General features: G+C 40.6%; 1 protein-coding gene across 2 annotated transcripts in view; it reads right to left on the bottom strand.

Annotated features, from left to right (window-relative positions):
- Sema5a (semaphorin 5A) overlaps nucleotides 1-21,087 on the bottom strand; it is a 424,233-nt gene that overhangs the window by 103,639 nt on the left and 299,507 nt on the right. For both annotated transcript variants that reach the window (XM_055618999.1, XM_055619000.1), the window contains 2 exons: nucleotides 18,094-18,229; nucleotides 12,213-12,417 (listed from right to left, as the gene is read on the bottom strand). In XM_055618999.1, the coding sequence (XP_055474974.1) occupies nucleotides 12,213-12,417; nucleotides 18,094-18,229 (341 nt within the window). The remainder of the gene's footprint in view (nucleotides 1-12,212; nucleotides 12,418-18,093; nucleotides 18,230-21,087) is intronic.

Below are 21,087 nucleotides of genomic sequence, written 5' to 3'. Positions count from 1 at the left end.
ACTGTGTATGTTCTCTGCCAGTTGTTTTCCTAGAACACTACCAGCTTTCTATAATATTGGCATAGAATCCCCACATTCCCTTTTTTTCTTGTCTTCAGACATGCATATAGTTTGGGGTAAAGAATATTAAGGCAAGAACAAGCTCCATATGAAATATGGGTTGAGATTTTCTTGCCTTCTTCCTAAGAAGAACAGGATTAGGGACTGGAAAAGGTGGGAGAGTAAAACAAGAAAGATGGTAGACAGCTACCTCAGTAAACCCTAAGTGGTGAAGAGCTCAGGCTGTACTTGGCGGTCAAAGAAATATCTTTACCAAATGTGCTCAGGACTGGTGAACATAAACCAAAGGATTAATTATCGTAGTGTTTGGGGAGCTTTGTGTTCTTGCTAGTCATGGAATCAGGAGCCTGAGCTGGTGAAACAAGGATCTAAGGGCCAGGAAAACCTGTTGCTCCCTAGATGACAGGCATTACACATGAGCTTAAATGCTTCACACATGCAGAAGAGCTCTCAATTGTGACCTCATTACTAAGATGAAAAGCTGGAATATCCAGCCACTAAACATTCCTTAGAGAATGGACACAGATTCCAGGGCCCCGAAGGCAACAGATTTCAGTGGTGACATGTAGTCTGGCTTGCCAAAACTTCTTGTGCTGTAGGGTTGTTAGCATCTCCAGGATGTGGCACTCTAAACCAGAAGCATGTAGAGGGCAAGTTGCACATCTTAACCAAATATGCTCTTTTTGTTAACTGCAATTTGGAATTTGTGTGGCTGTTCATGTAAGTACCTTTAATCCAAATCAGTCATATCTGGACAGAAAGGACATCTTCAGGATCAAGGCAGTAGAAGTGGGCCAGAAAGTAGGCCATAAGGGTTTAGAGATGGGACAGAAAGGTGGTCACTGCCCACAGGAAACAGGAATGGTTCTGTTTCCTGACACAGCATGAGCCATAGATCACAAAACAACATTCAGTACTCAAGTATTTTCCACAGGTCCATTGAACACGAGCAGAAGCCAAATCCCAGGTCACTGAAATTGGGTAGGAAGTCAGAGCAGAGTGAAGACAAAGATAAGTCAGTGCTGTCTTGGATATACCTCATATTTGTACACTGAAGGCCAGGAAGATTCTAGAACTAGAATAATAGAATCTGAGGGGTTCACTTACAAAGATCATAGTCTTTGAAATAAGCTGTTGCAATCTCTGCCATATGTCATCTATTTAATAAAGTCCAACCTAGCCAGTTTTTAACTTATGAAGAGGAGGGTAACCCTGACCCCAGATATGTTGTAAAGTGCTGACAATATTTAACCAACATGATTCTGAACCAGAGAGAAAAATTATACTTCATGTCAAGGAACAGCATCTCACTGTAGAGACTGACCTTTAAATACCCAGTTTACTAAGGGCAAATCCAGACTTCTGTAGCTGAAACTATTTCTTTCCACTTTCAGCCACTGTTCAGATAAGCACAAGGTCAGAGCCTTAAAATTAATTAAATGATCATATCAAGGAGGGTCTAAGTGAAGCCCCTGCCTCAGTAATTAACTTAGGAGATCACTTTTAATGTGGTGAGAATTCCATGAAGATGTTTGCATATTCAGATAATGACTGGAATTTCATTATTGTCCTAAATAAATGGAAAAAAGTTACATGAAAACCTCTACTCAGTTCTGCAACTCAAACGCTGTTTTTTTGTTTGTTTTTGTTTTCGTTTTTTCCTGGGCTTAGCTAGGAATCACTTTCATGGGCTTTTACTAACTATAGACAACTCTCAATAATTGATATTCACATGCCCCCCCACTTCTGAGTTCTAGATCCCTCAGAACAGGATTCTTTATTAACTTACAACTATGACCTAAAATGGAGTACTCTTTTTTAACTTTTTCTTTTGCTGTGATATTTTATCACAGCAACAGAAAGACAATGAGAACATCAGAGCTTCTTACATTGTTTTTCCCATTCAGAGCTCCCTTTTTCCTGATAAATTTTACTTCGTCTATAGGTGTCTAAAATATATATACAAATTAAACTTTTGCTGGCAACAAATCATGAAGATTTTGAAATGCAATTCCTTTTTATACATATAATTTTCCCAGTTATTAATTATGAAAACAAAATTGCATTAAAATGAGATACATATGCCTGTTTCTTTTTACATAATGTATTAAATTACCCTTGAATATTTTTACTACCTCTTCATTTTCTCAGATATTTTGATTTTAGAATTAGCTATTTCTAGAACATTGCTTCTAATAAATATGCAGTCCAAAATGGCAGAAGTATGTTTAAGGGCTATTTCAGAAATTATATTTAATGGTTCCTTATGAAGCTCCAGTCAGCAACTCAAACAGCAATTTTTCAAATATCCTATCACAACACAAGCCAAAGATATAATATGTACTGGAGAAGGCCAGTGGTAAGCAAAAATTCAAATAATTTGTTTTCCATAACTAAGCAATTCGGGCTTCTGTAAGACCAGTTAACTACATATATTGTAGTAAGACTTCTATAATTCATAACATCTAATGTTCTCACACCTGTGTGTCTCTCACAACGTTGCTGTCTTTGGCAGCATTCATGGGTGTATGTAGCATGACAGGCTGCATGTACAGTTGCAAAGGACCCATGATGTGCATTCAGAACTAAGGCTGCAGTCAAGCTGTACAAGGCATGGCAAATGCTGATGAAGTGCCTCACACTCATAATACATTTGACTTTGACGAATTTTAAGTTGTATGTTCAGAAAACTTTTGCCATTATAAAATTTTTCTTGTTGTTGACACCTGTGTTCAAATATAGGGTGGTACTTAGAGTTTGAGAAGCTAGACTATAACAGCAAATCAGGAAATGAAGAGGAAACACACCTCTGATATGTAGCTCATTACTTAGAATACCCCAAAGGTTGCTTGTTTACGAAAGAACCCAATTCAGATGGAACAGAGCTATCCAGTCAGGATGATAAAGGTTTGCCTCCCTTCCTAGGTCTTGGGATCTGGGAGTAACTGACATTCTAGCAGCAACAAAGACAAAATGCCAGAAACTGACAGAGGAAGTAGGAAAAGAAATACTAGATTTTATTTATTGGAATAATAGTGTTGTTGGAAGTATATTTGGGCAGATAAACAGCCATGTACAAACTGAAAAAAATGTAGAGCAGATACAGATGGATCATATATGATTTTGGACATCATTATTGCACAGAGAGGAGTTGAAGATGTAGATTACAGTAAAGGAGAAAGAGGAAGAAAGATGAGAGAATGCTATAGTTACACTTTATGGCAACTTGGTTGAATGCAATTGAGGACTTTTTCACAAATAGATCCTGAGGGCTGTGACCTTATCAATGGACTAATATCCTTAAGACACCACAGGTGTAGGGGGAGAAAAAGAAAAGCAGAAAGTAGGGTGTAGAAGAAGTATGTCACTGGGGAGGGTTCTTGGAATGCCATCTTGCCCTTGCTTTATCTGTCTCCTCCTTTTCTCTGTTTCATGTGTGCCAACAAGTAATGGGCAGACCCTGCCTCAGAACTGCATCTTGTGTTTGTTTGACTTTAAGGATGTTCTCATCAAACTCTGCCATGCATGCTCACTTCTGATCAGAGTCACATCAAGGGGAAAACAACGTATGAGCTGATTTTTAAGACAAGTCAACATTTTTGCATGGAAGAAACAGTGACCACATGCTGGTTATGGTAATGATATGGCTTAACCATGGCAAATGTACCTATGGGGGTGCTCACTGGGAGGTCCTTGCTACTTTTGGAAACCTACATTCTCAAGAACTTGAAGAACCTTTTTATCATATTATTTTGTTGATTCCTCACTTAACTAATACTTCACTGGGCCTTTTCTTTAACTGAATTACCTCAGGATAAAAGTACCTGCTAAAACTTCTTAATCTTGTCTTACCCTCTGGATTCCAATAACTGGTGTGCCACATTGGTGCTTCTCTCCAAAGCTTCTACAGGAAAAGAGGTTAGAATGGCCTTTCACAGAAGCACACATCTGGATTAGGCACAACAGGAAACCATGGGATACTGTTCATTAAAACGTCTCAGGGTTGTGACATCATCTCACACAGAAACACAGCCCACTAACAAGGTCTGATGATAAACCAGGGACAGCTGTTTAGAAAACAGAAAACTATCCTTCTGTCCTGCTTAATTTCTACAAACTTGAAGTAGTCCTAAAGGGGTTGTATAAAAGCTATCTATTGGGAAAGATCCAATATGAAAGAAAGCAAGGCATAACAATTTGTATTTTGATCATTTGGTTGTTGTTCAAAGACCAAAGTCTTTACTACCTGAGGTAATACTCAATCAATATTGATCTTGTGAAACATGAAAGATGAAGACCACCTCCCTTAGGCAGATCTAAAGCAAAGAGAGGCAGAGGGGGAGAAAGCAGATCACAAAGAAAACAGTAAAAACAGCCTCTCCACAAATACAGATATTTATAGATATTGATATAGATATTTATAGATATTATCTACATCCCATTTAGAAAACATCAAGGAAATTACCAATTTATATCTCATAACTTCATATTATTCTGTTAGGAAACAAGGCTTAAGGTGCCAAAATTATTCAGGAGACAAACTTGAAAATCAAGCATTAAAATAAAATATGTAATGTTCTTATATTTAATTAAACAAAACAATTAGCTATTTGTATAGTATTTAAAGTGGTTTGGTACATATTACACTGTTTTTCAGTAGTAAGATTTTTGTTCTAATTGGCCCTAACATAAACTAATTTTGTTTGTTGAGTGCAGAGCATTGAGTAATACTGTGGGGCAAAGAAAGCAAGGGAGCACTTTAAATTTGGCTATAAGGACAGATACAAAGTGGCAGTCTCCATGGACTTCTCAGTGTTCATTTTGGTGCTAGGCAGATGGCTCAGTAGGTCAGTTAAGCATTTGCAATGAAACCATGGGGATTGGAGTTCAGATTCCTAGGCTGTCTATAAATAGCCCTAGAGTTTATAAAACAGAGATGAGATCCCCCGGGGAAGCTTAGCCCAATTAGCAAGCTATGGGTCCAAGCAATAGACCCTGCATATGGAGGGTGGGGAAAAATCAAGGAAGACAACTTCTGTAGACCCACACATGGAAGGGGGGTTATCAAGCAAGACACCTCATGTTGACGCTGCATACGGAGGGTGGGGGTTATGAGAAAGACACCTTATGTTGACCCTGCTTATGGAGGATGGGGGGAGAGGGTGGCAAGCAAGACAACTTAATTCTCCGGCCCCCGGAGAACTAATTCTCAGAATAACCACATCTACACATGGAGTTACATCTGCAAACATGCATGCACACCCATTCCCACTACACACAAGCAAAACATACCACAGATAAGTATACCACATTCGGGGGAGTGAGGGTGACAGGCACTTTCCATCACATGTATGAAGGCGGTGATATTGAAATGAAGCCTTCAATAAACCATGGGCCCTGAAGCTCTCAGTAGAGGCCTCTCTTGCCTTCTCTTAGTCCATTTGCGGCCATGTACTCCTAGTGTCCTTGCCTTGTAGCTGAGCCACTACAGCTTGGCTTGTATTGTCACTTGTTTCCATCCAGGCTCTCACTCATTGTGAAAGCAATCCAGTAATGTTGGACTAGAGGTAACCTAAAACTCCTGTCTAACTGCATCTTGGCCCAACTATGCACATCTTCAAAGACTCTACTTCCCAGTGAGGTCACACCTGAGATTGTGGGAGCAGTTAGGACCTGCAACATAACGCAGTCCATGATTAGATTTTTTTTCTGTATTGCTATTAATTGATGCAAATATCCTCCATAAATTCAATCTTCCTTTAACAAAAAGGTACTCAGACTAAACCCTGTCCTCTTTAAATCACAAGAATCCCTTGCATAACAATCCCACACATTATATAAATTATGTGAGGATTTAGAATTTCTAGTAAGAAGGATAGAATTTTAAGACCCTGTTAAAATCTAATTTCAGTATGAGTGTTGAACAAATACTAATGTTTATTCATGCTCTTTCAGTAGTTGTCAATTGCTTCTAAATACTGAGAGTTCTCATCAATTGTAGCAACAGTAAGTGGATCAGTTGATTTCTGTTCATCCCAAAGTGAAGGGACAGGCATGGCTCACTCTAACCTCGTATCCTCACATAGCTTTCCTTAGGAAGGAAACGAATAGCTCCACAGTAAGTTCTAGAAACAATGCACAGAACTCAAGTCAGGAGTGGGAATTCACCATCTACTGGACTTGTCAGCAAATGCATCCCTTACAGAGGGAATTTCTAGGATGTTGTTTGTCTGCTACTAATCTACAAGTTCACTTGGGAAGACACCGGGTTATTGTCTTTAACAAAGATTAGTAACAAATAGCAAAAAATGCCATGCTCCATATTTAAAGTACACTTGGATAGGAAGAGGAGAAGCATGGATGGAGGCCACTCACTGTATTTCATCTGTGGAATTTGTGTATTTCATAACTAAACAAAGAGAAGAGACAGAGTGATTCTTGGACCCATCTAAGTGGTGCCAACTCCCTTCTTTTTCCTATACAAAGTTCATGTTCTTTGGAGCCTTTGACTCATGTTCTTCCACATCCTCCCTTCTTAAGGAGATGATGTCTACCTTATGCCAGATCCATGGTCTCTAATCTCTACATCAAACAGTCAAGGCCAACCTTCCCCTAAACCAAAGTCCTCAAAAGGAATGCCGCCTTTACCTTACACCTCTTGCAAACAACTAGGTATAGTGTGTTTCAGTTGTTCACATTGGAAACTCTTTGTTGTGTGTGTGTGTCTGTGTGTGTGTGTGTTTGTGTGTGTGTTGTTGTTGTTCTGTTATATTTTGTCTAGAAGTAGAGTCATTCTAGTTTTAAAAGTAGTTATGACAGTAGTTATGTCCATAATTTCTCAATGTATATTTGTTTTGGAAACAAAGATTAACTTATAGTAAATCTCTTGAGAAATGTTAATTTTTGTTTTTTTAAATGTTGTGTTCTTACATAAAATTCCATTCACTCTGCCCGACAATTGGCCATCAGGCTCATCATCTGCTTTGATAGTCTGCAGGGCAGAGGCTGAGCAACAGAACAAGAAAATTTGAACACAGAGAACTTCCCAGAGACTCATACTCCAACCAAGGACTATTCATGGAGATAACCTAGAACCCTTGCACAGATGTAGCCCATGGCAGTTCAGCATCCAAGTGGGTTACATAGTAATGGGAAGAGGGACTGCCTCTGACATAATCTAATTGGCCTGCTCTTTGATCACCTCCCCCTGAGGGGGGAGCATCCTTACCAGGCCACAGAAGATGACAATGCACCCACTTCTGACGAGAATTGATAGACTAAGATCAGAAAGAAGGAGAGGAGGCCCTCCCCTATCAGTGGACTTGGGGAGGGGCATGTATGCAGAAAGGGGAGAGAGGGTGGGATCGGGAGGGGAGGAGGGAGGGGATTATGGGGGATACAAAATGAATAAAGTGTAATTAATAAAAGTTAAATAAAAATTTAAAAAAATAAAAAAATGTTCTGTTCTGCTTAAAATCTGGTACTCTGGGATAGGCATTGGAGAAAGGAGAAAACAGGGAACAGGATAGGAGCTTACCACAAAGGGCCTTTGAAAAACTCTACCCTGAAGAGTATTGAAGCAGATGCTGAGAATCATAGCCAAACTTTGGGCAGAGTGCAGGAAATCTTATGAAAGAAGGGGGAGATAGTAAGGTGTGGAGGGGACAGGAGCTTCACAAGGAGAGCAACAGAACCAAAAAATCTGGACCCAGGGATCTTTTCTGAGACTGATACTCCAACCAAGGACCATGAGTGGAGATAACCTAGAACCCCTGCACAGATAGAGCACCTGTAGGTCAAGGGTAAAGCCCAGAGTCAGGTCCACATGAGACAAAGGAGACAAGTGAGGTCTACAAATGCCACACACCTGGGACAGGGGAGCCAGGGTATCTGGTATGCTGTAGCCAAGGGAGGAGGGAAATCCCAGACTACAATGCTCAATGGGACTTAGACATAGTCCTTTTGACAAACTGGGAAACTAAAGAGAATTTTTGCCCTATATGTTCTAAAGGAGTTGCCATCAGAAATGGGTGGGTGGCATGCCAGGAACTATGCAACTTTCAAAGAAGTGACTTACAAACCATTGACAAAACCAGGCCCAGGTAACAGGCTTCCCTTTGGCTGAGAGTCAGAAGGTAGTGCTGAATGCACAAGAAACAGACCATGAAGGAGCCTGGGGAGGTACGGGACAGCAGGTAAATGACATCTGAGATTTACCAGGCACCATAATATCCAGGAAACTCTGTGGATGTCTGTGGCTAGAACAGTGGGGTAAAATGAACCAGCTTCTTAAATGACCACTGCCAGCAAGTGGTCTATTTGCATTTATTTGAGCTGGGAGAACATACACTCCCCCCAAAAGTGATCTGAAAACTAATCACACTCTGTTTTCATGTGCGGAACTTCCACTATGTGAGTAGAACAGACATTCTCTGTCCTTGAGAATTTATGGTCAAGGGGTAGTAAGGGGAACAGTGCCTTGAGGACTCTGGCTTTCCCGTCGAAGGAAGCTAGTGTTTATAAAGAAGACACCAGGATTTGCATCAGTCTTGTAAAACAGGAAAGTCAAAACTGCTGCTCTTTACAGGTCGGTGTCATGATCCAGCCGTCTCTGTGCAGTTTCAGTTAGAAGCAGCTCGCAGCTTGTTTTTCAAAATAGGGTTTCTCACAATTCACTTATGCATTTGATTCTTTTAGGAAAAAAAAGCTGGTGCACTGAGCTATTAAAAATAATATGTATTAAAATTAAACTTTACTCTGAATTAAATTTTAAAAGGAAGGACTTTTTTTTCTGAAAATACTTAGACCTGCTGTATGAGTTAGCTAGCCTGCTAGAGATTAATGGAACTTGTTTGTCATTTACAGGTATTTGAAGGCTAAGCTTGTCATGTGACTCTAACAGGCCTCTAGCTTTCAGCACAATGTTCCATGCTTCTGCCTGGGCTGTGTGCAAGTTTTACAGCAGGGCTTTCTGCAGGACCCTATGATTCCAGGCTGGTTTCTTACTGGAAAGTGTTTTTGGCCACTGAAAATTTTCTTTTGAGAGAAACAAGTTGACTAGTGAGCAATGGAGACTCACTAAGAACAGTTATACACATGGCGCCTTCACCTACCGGCAGGAACTGCGACTGCAACTCCTACTGCGTAGGCACAAAGACTCAGGGTTTAAAGAGGGAACAGATTAGACCAAAAGGAGAACATTAGGTCAGTAGAACAAATGAGGGCACTGCATTGTGACTCATTTGGTACAAAGGAATAAACCTGAAGATCGAGGCAATAAGCCTGGGCCTTTCTGTAGCCTGAAAGCCTAAGCACTAACACACAAAACCCAGAGATTCTGATTTGGGCCCAGACAATACAATAAGGAAATGCCAGAATACAACAACTTTTAGACTCATATTGCTCAATGACTGTCAAAGTTATGTTTTACTATAGTATGCTAAGGGCACAAAAGCAGTTGTCTTAAAAACTGCACATGCTTAATTAAGAAAATTTCATATAATGCTGCTTATCATATGAACTGTGAGAACAAATTCACAGGTAGACTCTCTTGAGGCTGGACTGATGGGATTCAGCTATTTGAGGGTATAAAGCTAAAATGCAATTAAGTGAGGTACTTTTATGACATGGGGGAAAGGAGTAGCCAAACCACAATATAGTCAATTCAGGCTTCTGTGTGAAAGTTTCTAGAAGCAGTACCATTTAAAAGCCAACTGATGCTGGCTACAGTTTCATCTCAGACCTGTAATTTTGTTATGTTTGACTGTTTTCACTTGTGTTTAAACATGTTATTTATAATAAAGATCCTTAAATACTATACTCCTGTTGGCATGGAATTCTTTGTGCCACTTGCATTTTTAAATAGTATTCTTTGTGCCATACAAATTCATATATTGATGGCCTCAACACCAAAGTAATTGTATTAGGTAGCAGAGTCTTCTAAAGGAAATCATTTCATTAGAGTGAAACTTTTATAATCCAACCCTCACCCTTCTTACAAAAGGTCTCATCCTAGCACCTGGGAAGCTGAGGCAGGAAGATCAGGAGTTTGAGGCTAGCCTGGCTAATAAGACCATTTTTCAAAATATTCAATTAAAGAGACATAACACAGAAATCCCTCTCTTCTAATAAGGATGGCATGAACAGGTGACCATCTCCAAAACAGTAAGAGAGCTCTTCCCAGACATCATGCAGCTGACACTTTACTGTTGAACTTAGCCTCCAGAACCAGGAGATACAGGTTTCCTTGCCAGTGGCAGCCCACCATAACCAATATGCAGAAATGATGAAGGCACTCATCAGCATTACAACCAGAGTTCCTATGTGTCAGCCAAGCTCACTGGTGATCATCACAAGTCTAATGAGAGTAAAGATGACAACTGGTGGGAACAGAACAGAAGGTTCTAAGTTCAGGCATTGTCTGACTCAGCTCTGCCCCTCAGCATCCCCTATCTCAGGGCCAGATGAAACCTCAGCTGTGTCTAGAAGTCCAAAAGGAAAATTTGTCTATGTCACATTAACCTGATCATTTATGATGAGAAAAACAGGAATACCTTCCAGAAGATCCAGTCCACTTTCTCTACAAATCTACCATAAGTCAGGCAGTCTTCTGGTTTTTCAGGACAAACAAAGCCATTCAAGGAGACACAATCCCTCAGTGGCAAGCATTTTTTAACTCTCTTAAAAGAAAAACAAATGAAGAGGAAGAGAGAAAGAAAGAGTAGGAGGAGAAGATGATGAAGAAGAAGAAGGAGAAGGAGGGGAAGATGAAGAGGAAGAATGAAGAGGAGGAGGTAGAGGAGAAGAAAGAGAAGGAGAAGCAGCAGAAGAAGGAAGATCCTCTTTTTAACTTCCTAAGATGACTTTATTAGTTGCTCCTTTTCTGGGTCAGTTCTGCAAACTGTTGCTCCTAGAAGTTGTGTCACATGACTTTCTCTTTATGATCCTTCTACTATTCCCCAGTCTTCCCACTGACTGGTCGCCACCCATTCCTGTCCCATCCAATGGTGGCATCCTTCCTTGCATTATTGACCACTCAGCACTGCTTATCCATCCTAAACAATCCTGTATCCTCCAGTATTCACAGTATCCCTCTACTGTGCAGCATCCAATGCTGAAAGACCCTGTCCAGCCAAGAGAAATGGGAGCCTCCCAGGTATACCTATCACCACATCCCTCTACTGGTACCTATCTCATCAGTTCTTCATCAATTTTTTTGGTGATGTGTTTTACGTACTGGTTGGTTTATTACCTGCATGTCCCTTTAAGAGTGTGAGCCCCAGGAGAGCAGGATGGTAACAATCTGTTCACCACATACTCTCAGCGTGCCAAATAAAGTCAAAAGACAGTGGAAAGAAAACAAATCATTGCAATTTCATGAGTAATAAACACACAATTATATATTGAGAAATTTCAATAAAGGAATAATACAGTATTCACAACCACATAAAAAGGTAACCATATTTTGTGAGGAAGTGCCAAGTATATACCACACTACCAAAAGAGTGGGTGGAATACATTCCATAGCAAAATCTATTTGTCTGGGTCTAGAAAGATAGAGCAAAGACAGTTTCCAAGGCAGGGCTATGCACCTTGCTCTATCAGTGTAATACAGGGGAGATAGAGCATGCTTTCCAGTCAGCATGTACTTTGGACTCTAAAGAAGTCTACTTGCCATCTACAGTTTGATAAGCACTCTTCCTGCCCTGCATATGAAACACTTGCAGTGTGGTTTCTTTCCTCAAAAATTTCCATGGACCTTTGTCAGGAACAGTTTGCAGTGAGCACTCCTGTGCATCAATCAGAAATGAGCGAGCATAAAAATCTCCGGAAAACCTTTCACCCAGCAGAATCCTCTAACAAAGCATTCTATTGTTTTATCTAGTCATACCAAAAGCTACTGAAGAACAAAAATAGTTAAGAAAGGAGGCACTGTCTTCTTACCTAAATTCCTGATTAACACAGTCAAGAGAGAGTGCAAGTAAGATTTCCAAGAGGAATGTATAGGTTGACAAGGATAAGCATGCATCGTGGGTTCTGCTTGTTGTGACAGAACACAGACACGTGGCTATGCTTGAAGCTGAGTGTTTGGAATTTAAGACATGGAATGAGAAGATGGCAGAAAACCATCTAAAGGAAGGCAGAGTTCCTACCTGTGGCCAGATAGATGATGTGGACAAGGGTGTCTCTGCCTTGCACAACGTCCACGGCCAAGTGGGAGAAGCGGCTGTTGTCCTCCATGAAGGCGGGCACCGTGGTCACTGGCTGCACCACCTCATGCATCAGAATGAACTTCTGAGCATCTTGTAGGTTTCTCTCTGTCAGGTTTACATACAGGCCCTGGTCCATGGTGCCGCACTGCAAGGGAAGACAGGCCATATTATAAAAGCCAGCCACCTGGATGCCCACAGCTCATTTGGCTACTAAGTGGAGGGGTAAACAGAGCAAGCTGCAAACTGACTAAACCATGATGCATGATTGAGTGTGTAAATGACTCAGTCCTTCCACCTCCATTCATCTTCTCATCCCTCCTGTTCTCCAACTACAGGTGGAAACTCATCATATTTGGAATCTCTCGATGGATGGTAGAGAGGATATGAGACATCTTAAAATGGAGAAGGCACTATTGTTGATTTGAATTTGAACAGCAGATGTAGCGAATCTCCTACTGGTCTGTCAGGCCTCTTAGTAGCTGCCTGTTGAATTTCAATACAATTGTATCTGACTTATGAAGTTGAAGTGACATTGAATATGCACAGTTGAGCACATATAGACGTATGTACTTTCTTGATATCACAGCAGGTTGGTTCATAAGCAACTCTGAACTCCATAGTGATACCTTGGTGCTTATCTTAATCTGGAAACAGTATCACTCACGTGGGCTACAGAAATACTATGGCTGGTCTAAGTTGACTTGATTTTACAGTTAGAGGAGATTTTAAAGAAATAGGTCAGAACCTGAGAATTTGCCACTGAAGACAGCAAGTTGGTAATGAGAGAAGAAGACAAAAGCAGTGGAGAGAGGAAGGATGAGAAAGGCAGGGAAGAGAGAAATGGAGAAAGAGGAAGGAAGGAACAATTTGTAGGAAGTGACAATATTATGAAGCTGATATGGAATACACAGGGGAAAAGGAAGCCCAGAAACTGTTGGGAATTAATCTCAGAGTTACGCTGGAACGAGGTTGACAAGGGTTTCAAACAAAAGGAGCAAGGACAAGTTAAGAGAGCTTGTGGGAAAGAGAACACAGAATTCTCAGAGCCAGCTCAGAAGCAGAAACTTACTGTCAGCCTTTCTCATTTTCTTTATAAACTTTAAAATCTGGTATAGATTTTAAAGTGGGATCCTTAGCAGCACTCTCTCTAGCAGGGGTGATGTGGTCTATTATGCCTGAAACTACCATTTATAACATGTCCTTTCCAATACTTGGCTTTTATAACAGGTTAGAGGTCCAGGAGTATAAGATGGAAATTGCCTTTCGAAAGTACATTATATTTTCATAGCATTTGATAAAATACCCTATATGCCATAAAATGACAGGCTGATCGTGGAGTTAGAGAAACCTGGTGGTAAATGAACTGCACACAACTAGTCCTGTGATTGACTTAATTCTACATACTTGTTAGGAACACCTTGGCATCGTGTAAGGATGTGTTCAGGGTAAGGCTGAGACCTGCAGAAGATGATCTGTGGCCTCAAGGAAGGCCTGGCCTCTCAGTTTGTCTTCTTAAATGCTAAATGGTAGGAACACTGCAGCTCTGCTCCTGTCTCATGTCTCATGGCTGATGTGAAAACTCAGGTAATGAGACAAAAGTGCTTTTTAAATTAAAGTCGTTGTAAATGCCAGGAATGAGACAACATTCCTGATAGCTCAGAAGCGATCCAACCAATTGTAACTGCATCTGTCTTAAAGCATGCAGGATATCCATGGTGCATGGAGCTGTGGTCTCCAGAGAGGAATAAGTGAATGAATAACAGGACCAACAAATGAACAAATAATTCCACATGCAGTTGCTTCAGGGTCTGGGAATAAATAGTATCTTAAAAAGAACACTCTGAGAATGGGCACATTAGCTATACAGAATGTTGTTGTTGTTGGTTTTTTTTAATATGTTAGTTGTTATTACTTTTAAGTGTTACTTGATGTGGGTTCTGGGAATTGAACTTGGGTCCTCTGCAAAGGCAGTGTATGGTCTTAAAAGCTGAGCCATCTCAGCAAGCCTCTGGAAATAGTTTTCAAAAGTCAAAAATATCACCTCTGGCTCTGCAGCCTTTCCAGGCAAGAGCTAGTTCTGAAGGATACTGACTGTGTGGCCAGCTTGCACTGAAGTCAGAGGCAATGCAGGAGGCGTGGGCAGCAACGATGACCTATTTGCTGGCTTCAGTCACATAAAAGTACTGTTGATATATGCATGGTGCTTCAAAACAAACGCCATGCTGGAAACCCCGAAGTGTAGTCTAAAAGCAACAACCTCCTACTGGCCTTGGAAAATAGATACAGGAGGATGCGGGGAATTCAGAGTGCTGAGAAGGACCATCTTTATTCCTGGAGACCATGTTTCCTGCAAGTTGCCTGCCTGTCTTGTCATGAACTGTATTTGCAGTGTTTTCTGCCACTTCTTTCCTGTTGCTATACTATAATAAACACTTCACCCCAAGATTCTCTTTCCAATATTTGGAATTATTCAAATTTACTGGTTGTATATTTTGCTACATAGCACCTCACCTATGCAGCTCAATCTAAGGGCTGAAAATTGTCCAGCTGAGCCTTATGCACTGGTCTGCCCTAGCTACTCTTAGAAACTGTGCTATTCTGGGGCCCCATGCAAAAGGAAACCACACAAATGGAAAGAGCGTAGCTTGCTCCTCATGTGCCTTACAGCCTGCAGCAGTTGCTGTGCCAACGCATGTTCGAACAGGATCAGTAATTGTATTGCTAGGAAAACAAGACATGCTTGTGTGCTATCTATTTCAAGGGCATCATGGCCATCCCTGTTCCAACACACTCACGTTTGATGATCAAGATCAAAACAGACTAACTTGGGGGGGGGGTGAGACCAGGAGAGGAGGAGGGAGGCGCTTATGGGGGGATACAAAATGAATAAAATGTAATTAATAAAAATTAAATAAAAAATTAAAAAAAATGGACTAACTTCATCCTACTCTAGATGTCTTTCATGGTGCCTCTGCCCACTGGCCCCTGTTCCTTCACATTGTGCTGCCAAGACATGTGAGCATGCGTGGAGCCTCAGGATGCAGCTAAATCTCAGCCTGTGGTTCCCAAGCAGGCTTCCCTTCTCTGACTGCCCCTGCACTCCCATTTTTTTTCATTTTGGCTGCATCATTTCTGATTGTTGGTAATAAAGCCCGTGAAAGGTTCTGGAGCCTGTCGCTCCAGCTGTTCTGCAACTGTGTCTGGCAGTGTTTTAAGTGGCTAATGATTTTATGGGGCTCAAGATATTTTACCTCTACTAAGGCAGACAAATGGCACTAAGGTTTACTAGTAGCTTTTGCTGTGTTGTGGGTTTTAATTGAGCTTTTGAAATATGTATATCTCTTCCTAGATCTTTTTTCCTGAACCAGTTCCTCCAGTTAATTCATGTTTTCCTGTTATATGAGTGCTATATAAAATTCTAGTTGTCAAAGGAGAACCAAAATAACAACAACAATAATAAACAATAATAAATATAAATATAATCATTACTTATTGTCAATGATGGGCTACATATATGTCTAATGGTGGGATCTTTAGTGCAAAATGAGTTCCCATGCTTGGCCAGTCTGGGTGAGAGCCTGAATATCAGTCAGGAACCTACAACAATGTAGCTATTAAACACATCTAGAAATAGATACACACATCTGTAGTAGGACACACACACCTGTAATAGGACACAATACACACACACACAGACACACACACAGACACACACACAGACACACACCAGCACTACCGTCATAATCTGTAACTTTAGCTTCCTGGAAGTTTTAAATCTATGCTCAGAGGATGATGTAATAAGAGCCAGCTTATTAAGTGGCATGTGTGCCATCTCTGTGCATGCCTCCTTCACTGTTCAGCATGAACCTGCTTCCACTAATAGCAAGCCCTTCAGTGTGACTCTGGCATTGTAACACACGAGGGAACTTACATGTACTATGGATATATCTGGATGCATGGGCTAAAAGATACACGCTGTGTGGAGTTTATAAAGGATTATAAAGTTGGCCGACTCAGTTCATTGTGGAGAGCAGTAATTCAACAATAATGCAATGGAAGATGCTATAAATACAAGTGGTTTTGTTTATTTCTCTAAACTTCAGGACTTAATAAAACAGATTTTTAAAAAGGGATAATATATTTTCTTCTTTATATTACAAACGAAGTCTGTCAAAATATATCATTATTCAACATGTAACACACAGAAGACTCCAGAGAGATGGTTCTCATGGGCCCTTTCGATAGAATGCACCCTTCAGCAATAATGCAACTTGACTGACTCTTCCAAAGTTTATTTGTATCCCTCTCTCACCTTTTTATTAAGGAGGTCATGAGAAGATGCTAAAACATTTTGCCCAAGGAGAGCAGTAAAGGGCAAATATGATATGCAATGTAGTTATCTTATTCTTAACCCCCTCCTCTGTCAAAAATCTTAAAATAGTCAACAAATGAAAAAAAGTTTAAATGTAATTGATTGACGCTTATGAAAATCTAAGTGCAAAAATTTGAACTTTTTCTTAAGCCTAGTGTCCTTGGAAATCACAGGTTTTATGATTTGGGATGACAAACCAACCAAATTTGAAAGGAAAGATTCAATTATATTACTGGTCAATGATCCCTACTAAGACATTTAGTTGGTTGAAATCAGAATTTTGCCTTTGTTGGTAGATGTAGCATCACTAATCAGATGTGTCTACTTGACCTGCCTCAAGACTCCATGCCCCTCTCTGTATGCATAGAACAATGTCACTCATGTGGTGTTGATGCCACATGTATGGTTATACAGGTGACACATTGGAAAAGTGTCTGGAGCTTGATGATGTTAAATTTTTGTCTGTGTCAGTCATAGCTGGCCTACAGGGAAGGCTGCTCTTGTTTGTGCTGTGCCCAAATTCATATGTGAAATCTATTTCTCAGCATGGCAGTACTTGAAGATAGGACCTCTAGGATGCATTCAGTGCCATATGAATCATGCTCTGACCCAACGGGTGGAGAAAGGAGCACCAGGGATGAGTCTTTCTTCTAAGGGATGATACAAGGAAAAACTCGACTTCCTTAACACCTACCCAGAAAATGATCCCACTGTCATATTGACCCTGAAGGTATAGTCTACAAAACTGTGGTAAAATAGATGGTGGTTTTCTTTTGCTTTTTTAAAATACCATATAAATTGTGGTATTTTGTTACAGTAGCTCAAGCAGATGAATGTACATGTTATCCAAACAAACAAAATAAATAGCTCTATCCCTGGGTCTCTGCTCCTTCTGAGCATCAGAGGTGGGATGACTCACAAAGCATACCACAGCTTGAATCTTTTAATTGGTGGCTGAAAGATGAATCAACATCAGCCAGGCCTCTTTTCTCAGCAGCCACTGCCACAATCCACCTTCCCAACAGGAAGCCTCACCATACTTGCCAATTAAAGCTCTAATTCTGTTTGTCAAGACCCAGTGCTCTGTGCCCTGGGCCCTATTCATTGGAACACCATTCATTAGGGATCAGAGATTTGGGGGACACAGTCCATCATCATTAGTACTAATTGATGCCTGGATTCCTAGCCCACTGCAGAAGACTGCCCTTTTTCAGTTAAGGATCAGTCATCATAACTCACAAAAGGCCCCCTTTTTCTTGTCTAGGCGCCGTAGTCCACAAAGGGCTATGTTCTATTGACATTAGCTAAGCCACGGGTGGTGCTGTCCCCCAGGGGCTAGGAGACTGCAGCTGCGCTGTGTGTGTAACCAAATTTTAATTGCTTAGGCTTTCAACGTTGGGTTTCTACATTCCTAACGGACACTCAGAATGCCCTTTCCCCTGAGATTACCTGAAAACTGGGGTTGGGGTTGGGATAAGGCAGCCAGGCTGAACGAGAGTTCTCTTGGTACTTGAAGGGTCCATTGAAGGCCTGTGAGATGGCGCTCAGGTTGAAGACACATACAGCAGAGGCAGCAATGCTGTTCCTGGAGAATGAGAAAGGAGAAGGAATAGGCTGGTCAGAGCCCATCAGTGACCACTGACTTCCACTGATCCCTATGGTAGCATCTGCCTTTAGCTATTTCAAGCTCTAGACTCTTATGTATACCAAAAGAAGGAAGTCAGGGCAATGCCTGGGGCTGCCTTGAGATTTTTTTCATGTAAAAGCAAACATGCAGATAATGAACTAAGGGTACATAGCCAATATGACCCTGCCAGCTGGGGCTAAATTTACTCAGCTACAACAGGAACAACATGAGATTTGAAAAGCTTCCTGAATTTTAAATTCTGGAGGAAAGAGGCTTTGTCTTCCAGTGGGTGGAATATTCCATCTATATTGCCACCTCCCTCTTCCAACTATCTGGTTACTTTAGGTGGTAGATGGCTATCCCTCCCCCCTTTTTTCCTATTAACTCTCTAGGTATTTGTTTTTGTCATTCTTTTAAGAATATAAACTGAAAGATTTTTTTTTTGCAGTGAATGCCTGTCAGATTTGTCTTATTTATTATTTTAAAGAGACTGTAAATCTAAAGGGTCAGTAAGAAAAAAAATTAACAGAGCACTGACATGAAATTTTGAAGCCTTAATTCAGAATTCGGGCTCTACTGGAAAGCTGTAGGCAGAAGGCTCTCAGAGGTCAGTGCCCTTTGACTAAGCATGGGATGGCAAATGCTTCTTTTTCAAATTTGCATTTCAAGCTGGGCTATGGTTCTCAAAGGAAAATGAAGACCAAATGAGGGGCACGAATGTATTTTCCATATTAATTCACTGAGCCAATATTTTGTCAGAAATAAGTCAGTGTTTTTTTCTACATCTTAGAGAAAAAAAAAATTATAAGACTTATAGAACTTCAAACCTCACTATTGGGCCAACAACAAGGAAGGGAAGGACACAACTTTACAGGCTTCCCTAACTTGAATACAATCTTGCTAACTTTATAAGGTAAAAGACATGTCCATGTAAGAGACATGGAGCCTGCTCAGTGAGATCCTGACACCTGGTCAGAGACAGGGAGCAGCACCCTGGCTGCACTGCAACAAAGATCAGGATTTCAGTTCTTTGTGGGAGTTCTGTGAGAAGCTACTAAAGAACATCTCATAGAAGATGAAATTATTTTTTCTGGGAGTCCAGCACTGAGCAGAGTCCCATGTGGAGCCCAGGTGCTTCTGGTGCAAAAGATTAAAAAGAAGTGAGTGCTTAATCTGGATTTATTCATACTACTGCCTTTATCTTTCTTTTCAGCATCTTTGGAAAAGTAGAACAGGGATGTCTGTGAGGTTCAGGGAGAAAACCGACTTGGGTCATATGGCTGGACTTTGGTAATACTCAGAGAAACATCTATCCTGGGTCAAGAGCAGATACAAAGGACAACAAGATCTAACCCTGGCCAGATACCTGACAGAAGATGGGGTGTCCACAGTAATAATAATAATAATAATAATAATAATAATAATAATAATAATAATAATAATATCATCACCATGGGCCTCTTGCTAAGCACTAATTTTTCACAGTGAGCCTATAGATTCTAAAATGACCCTCAGGTTATGGACAGACACAGAGATGAAGCAACCCACGCCACAGGCTACAGAGGGTGAAGCAGACATCTCCTACTTTCTACATGACACCCAAGTCTATTTCCTTGGCCGTGTTGCAATGTTGAATCATGGTGAAATAACAACTACATGCTCTTCTCGTTAGAAACAGTGATTTACTCTGAATTGCGATGCTGTGGACATGGACGTCAGCTCAGAGACTCCCTTGGAAGTCCTAGTAGCTGCTGGTCTGAGTTGGGAAAGGTACACTTCTCTACAACCCCGCTGGGCATTGCATCATTGGTGAGGCACCCACCCACTGTCTTCTCTCTGTGTCACTTGTTCTGAAAGAGACAGGTGGGGAAGCAAGGGCTTGTATGAGTTACACGATGGCCCCTTTTTCCATCATTTTCTTCCAATCTATCTTATCTATCTTCTTGGGTCCTCTCAGCCTAAAGCATATACCCAGTTCCTTTTGTAGGGTGTCCCCCTCAGGCATGTGGACCCCACACAGCTCTAGAGGACTACATTAACCTCTGGATAAGTTATTTAAAACTGGAACCAGTATTGGTTAGCTTATCTTTGGAACAAAGGTATTCTATCTAGCCTCCACGAGCAGTCAAGGAGATTGTGTGGGGTCATTCAATACTGGATATTATCTCATAATGTTGTTTAAAGCCTAAGTGATGAAAACGATGCTGGCATGGGGCTGGCTGGATAGGTGGCTCAGCAGAAGAGTTCTTATGGCTCCTGCAGCCATACTGAGTTTAGTTCCCCACACCCTCTCTGGGTGGCTCACAGCTGCCTGTAGCTCTCTAGTTCCAAGGGATTTGGATCCTCCTCCTGGCCTTCACGGTCACTTGCATGTATGCGGTGCACATAAGCACACACATACACCTAAATTTTAAAAAGTAATAATAATTAATTTTTGTAATGATGCCAGGGACTCACTTGGTTAGTGCAGAATCACAGGGCCTTAAATTCTGTTTCCAACTAAAGTAGAAAAGGTTTCAAAAGGTTCTTATAATTATTAACTCCCTTAGAAGAACAGCACAATCAAAACAATTTTAAAGACCTCCCAAACAACTTTATACTTACATATATTAAATTATATTGTATAGTTCACATACTCTCTATAAACTATTATAGCAATAGTGGTTAGATACCAACTTTAAAAAATCATTACTTATTTTTATTTTATGTGTTCGATATCTGTCTGTGTATCTATATATATATATATATACATGCATGTATATGTATATGTATATATATATATATATATATATATATATATATATATATATATATAT

The sequence above is a fragment of the Psammomys obesus genome, unplaced genomic scaffold (assembly GCF_907164565.1).
Source record: "Psammomys obesus unplaced genomic scaffold, mPsaObe1.curated_primary_1811, whole genome shotgun sequence".
In the NCBI taxonomy this organism is placed as follows: domain Eukaryota; kingdom Metazoa; phylum Chordata; class Mammalia; order Rodentia; family Muridae; genus Psammomys; species Psammomys obesus.
This window is presented reverse-complemented; position numbering and strand designations above follow the sequence as displayed.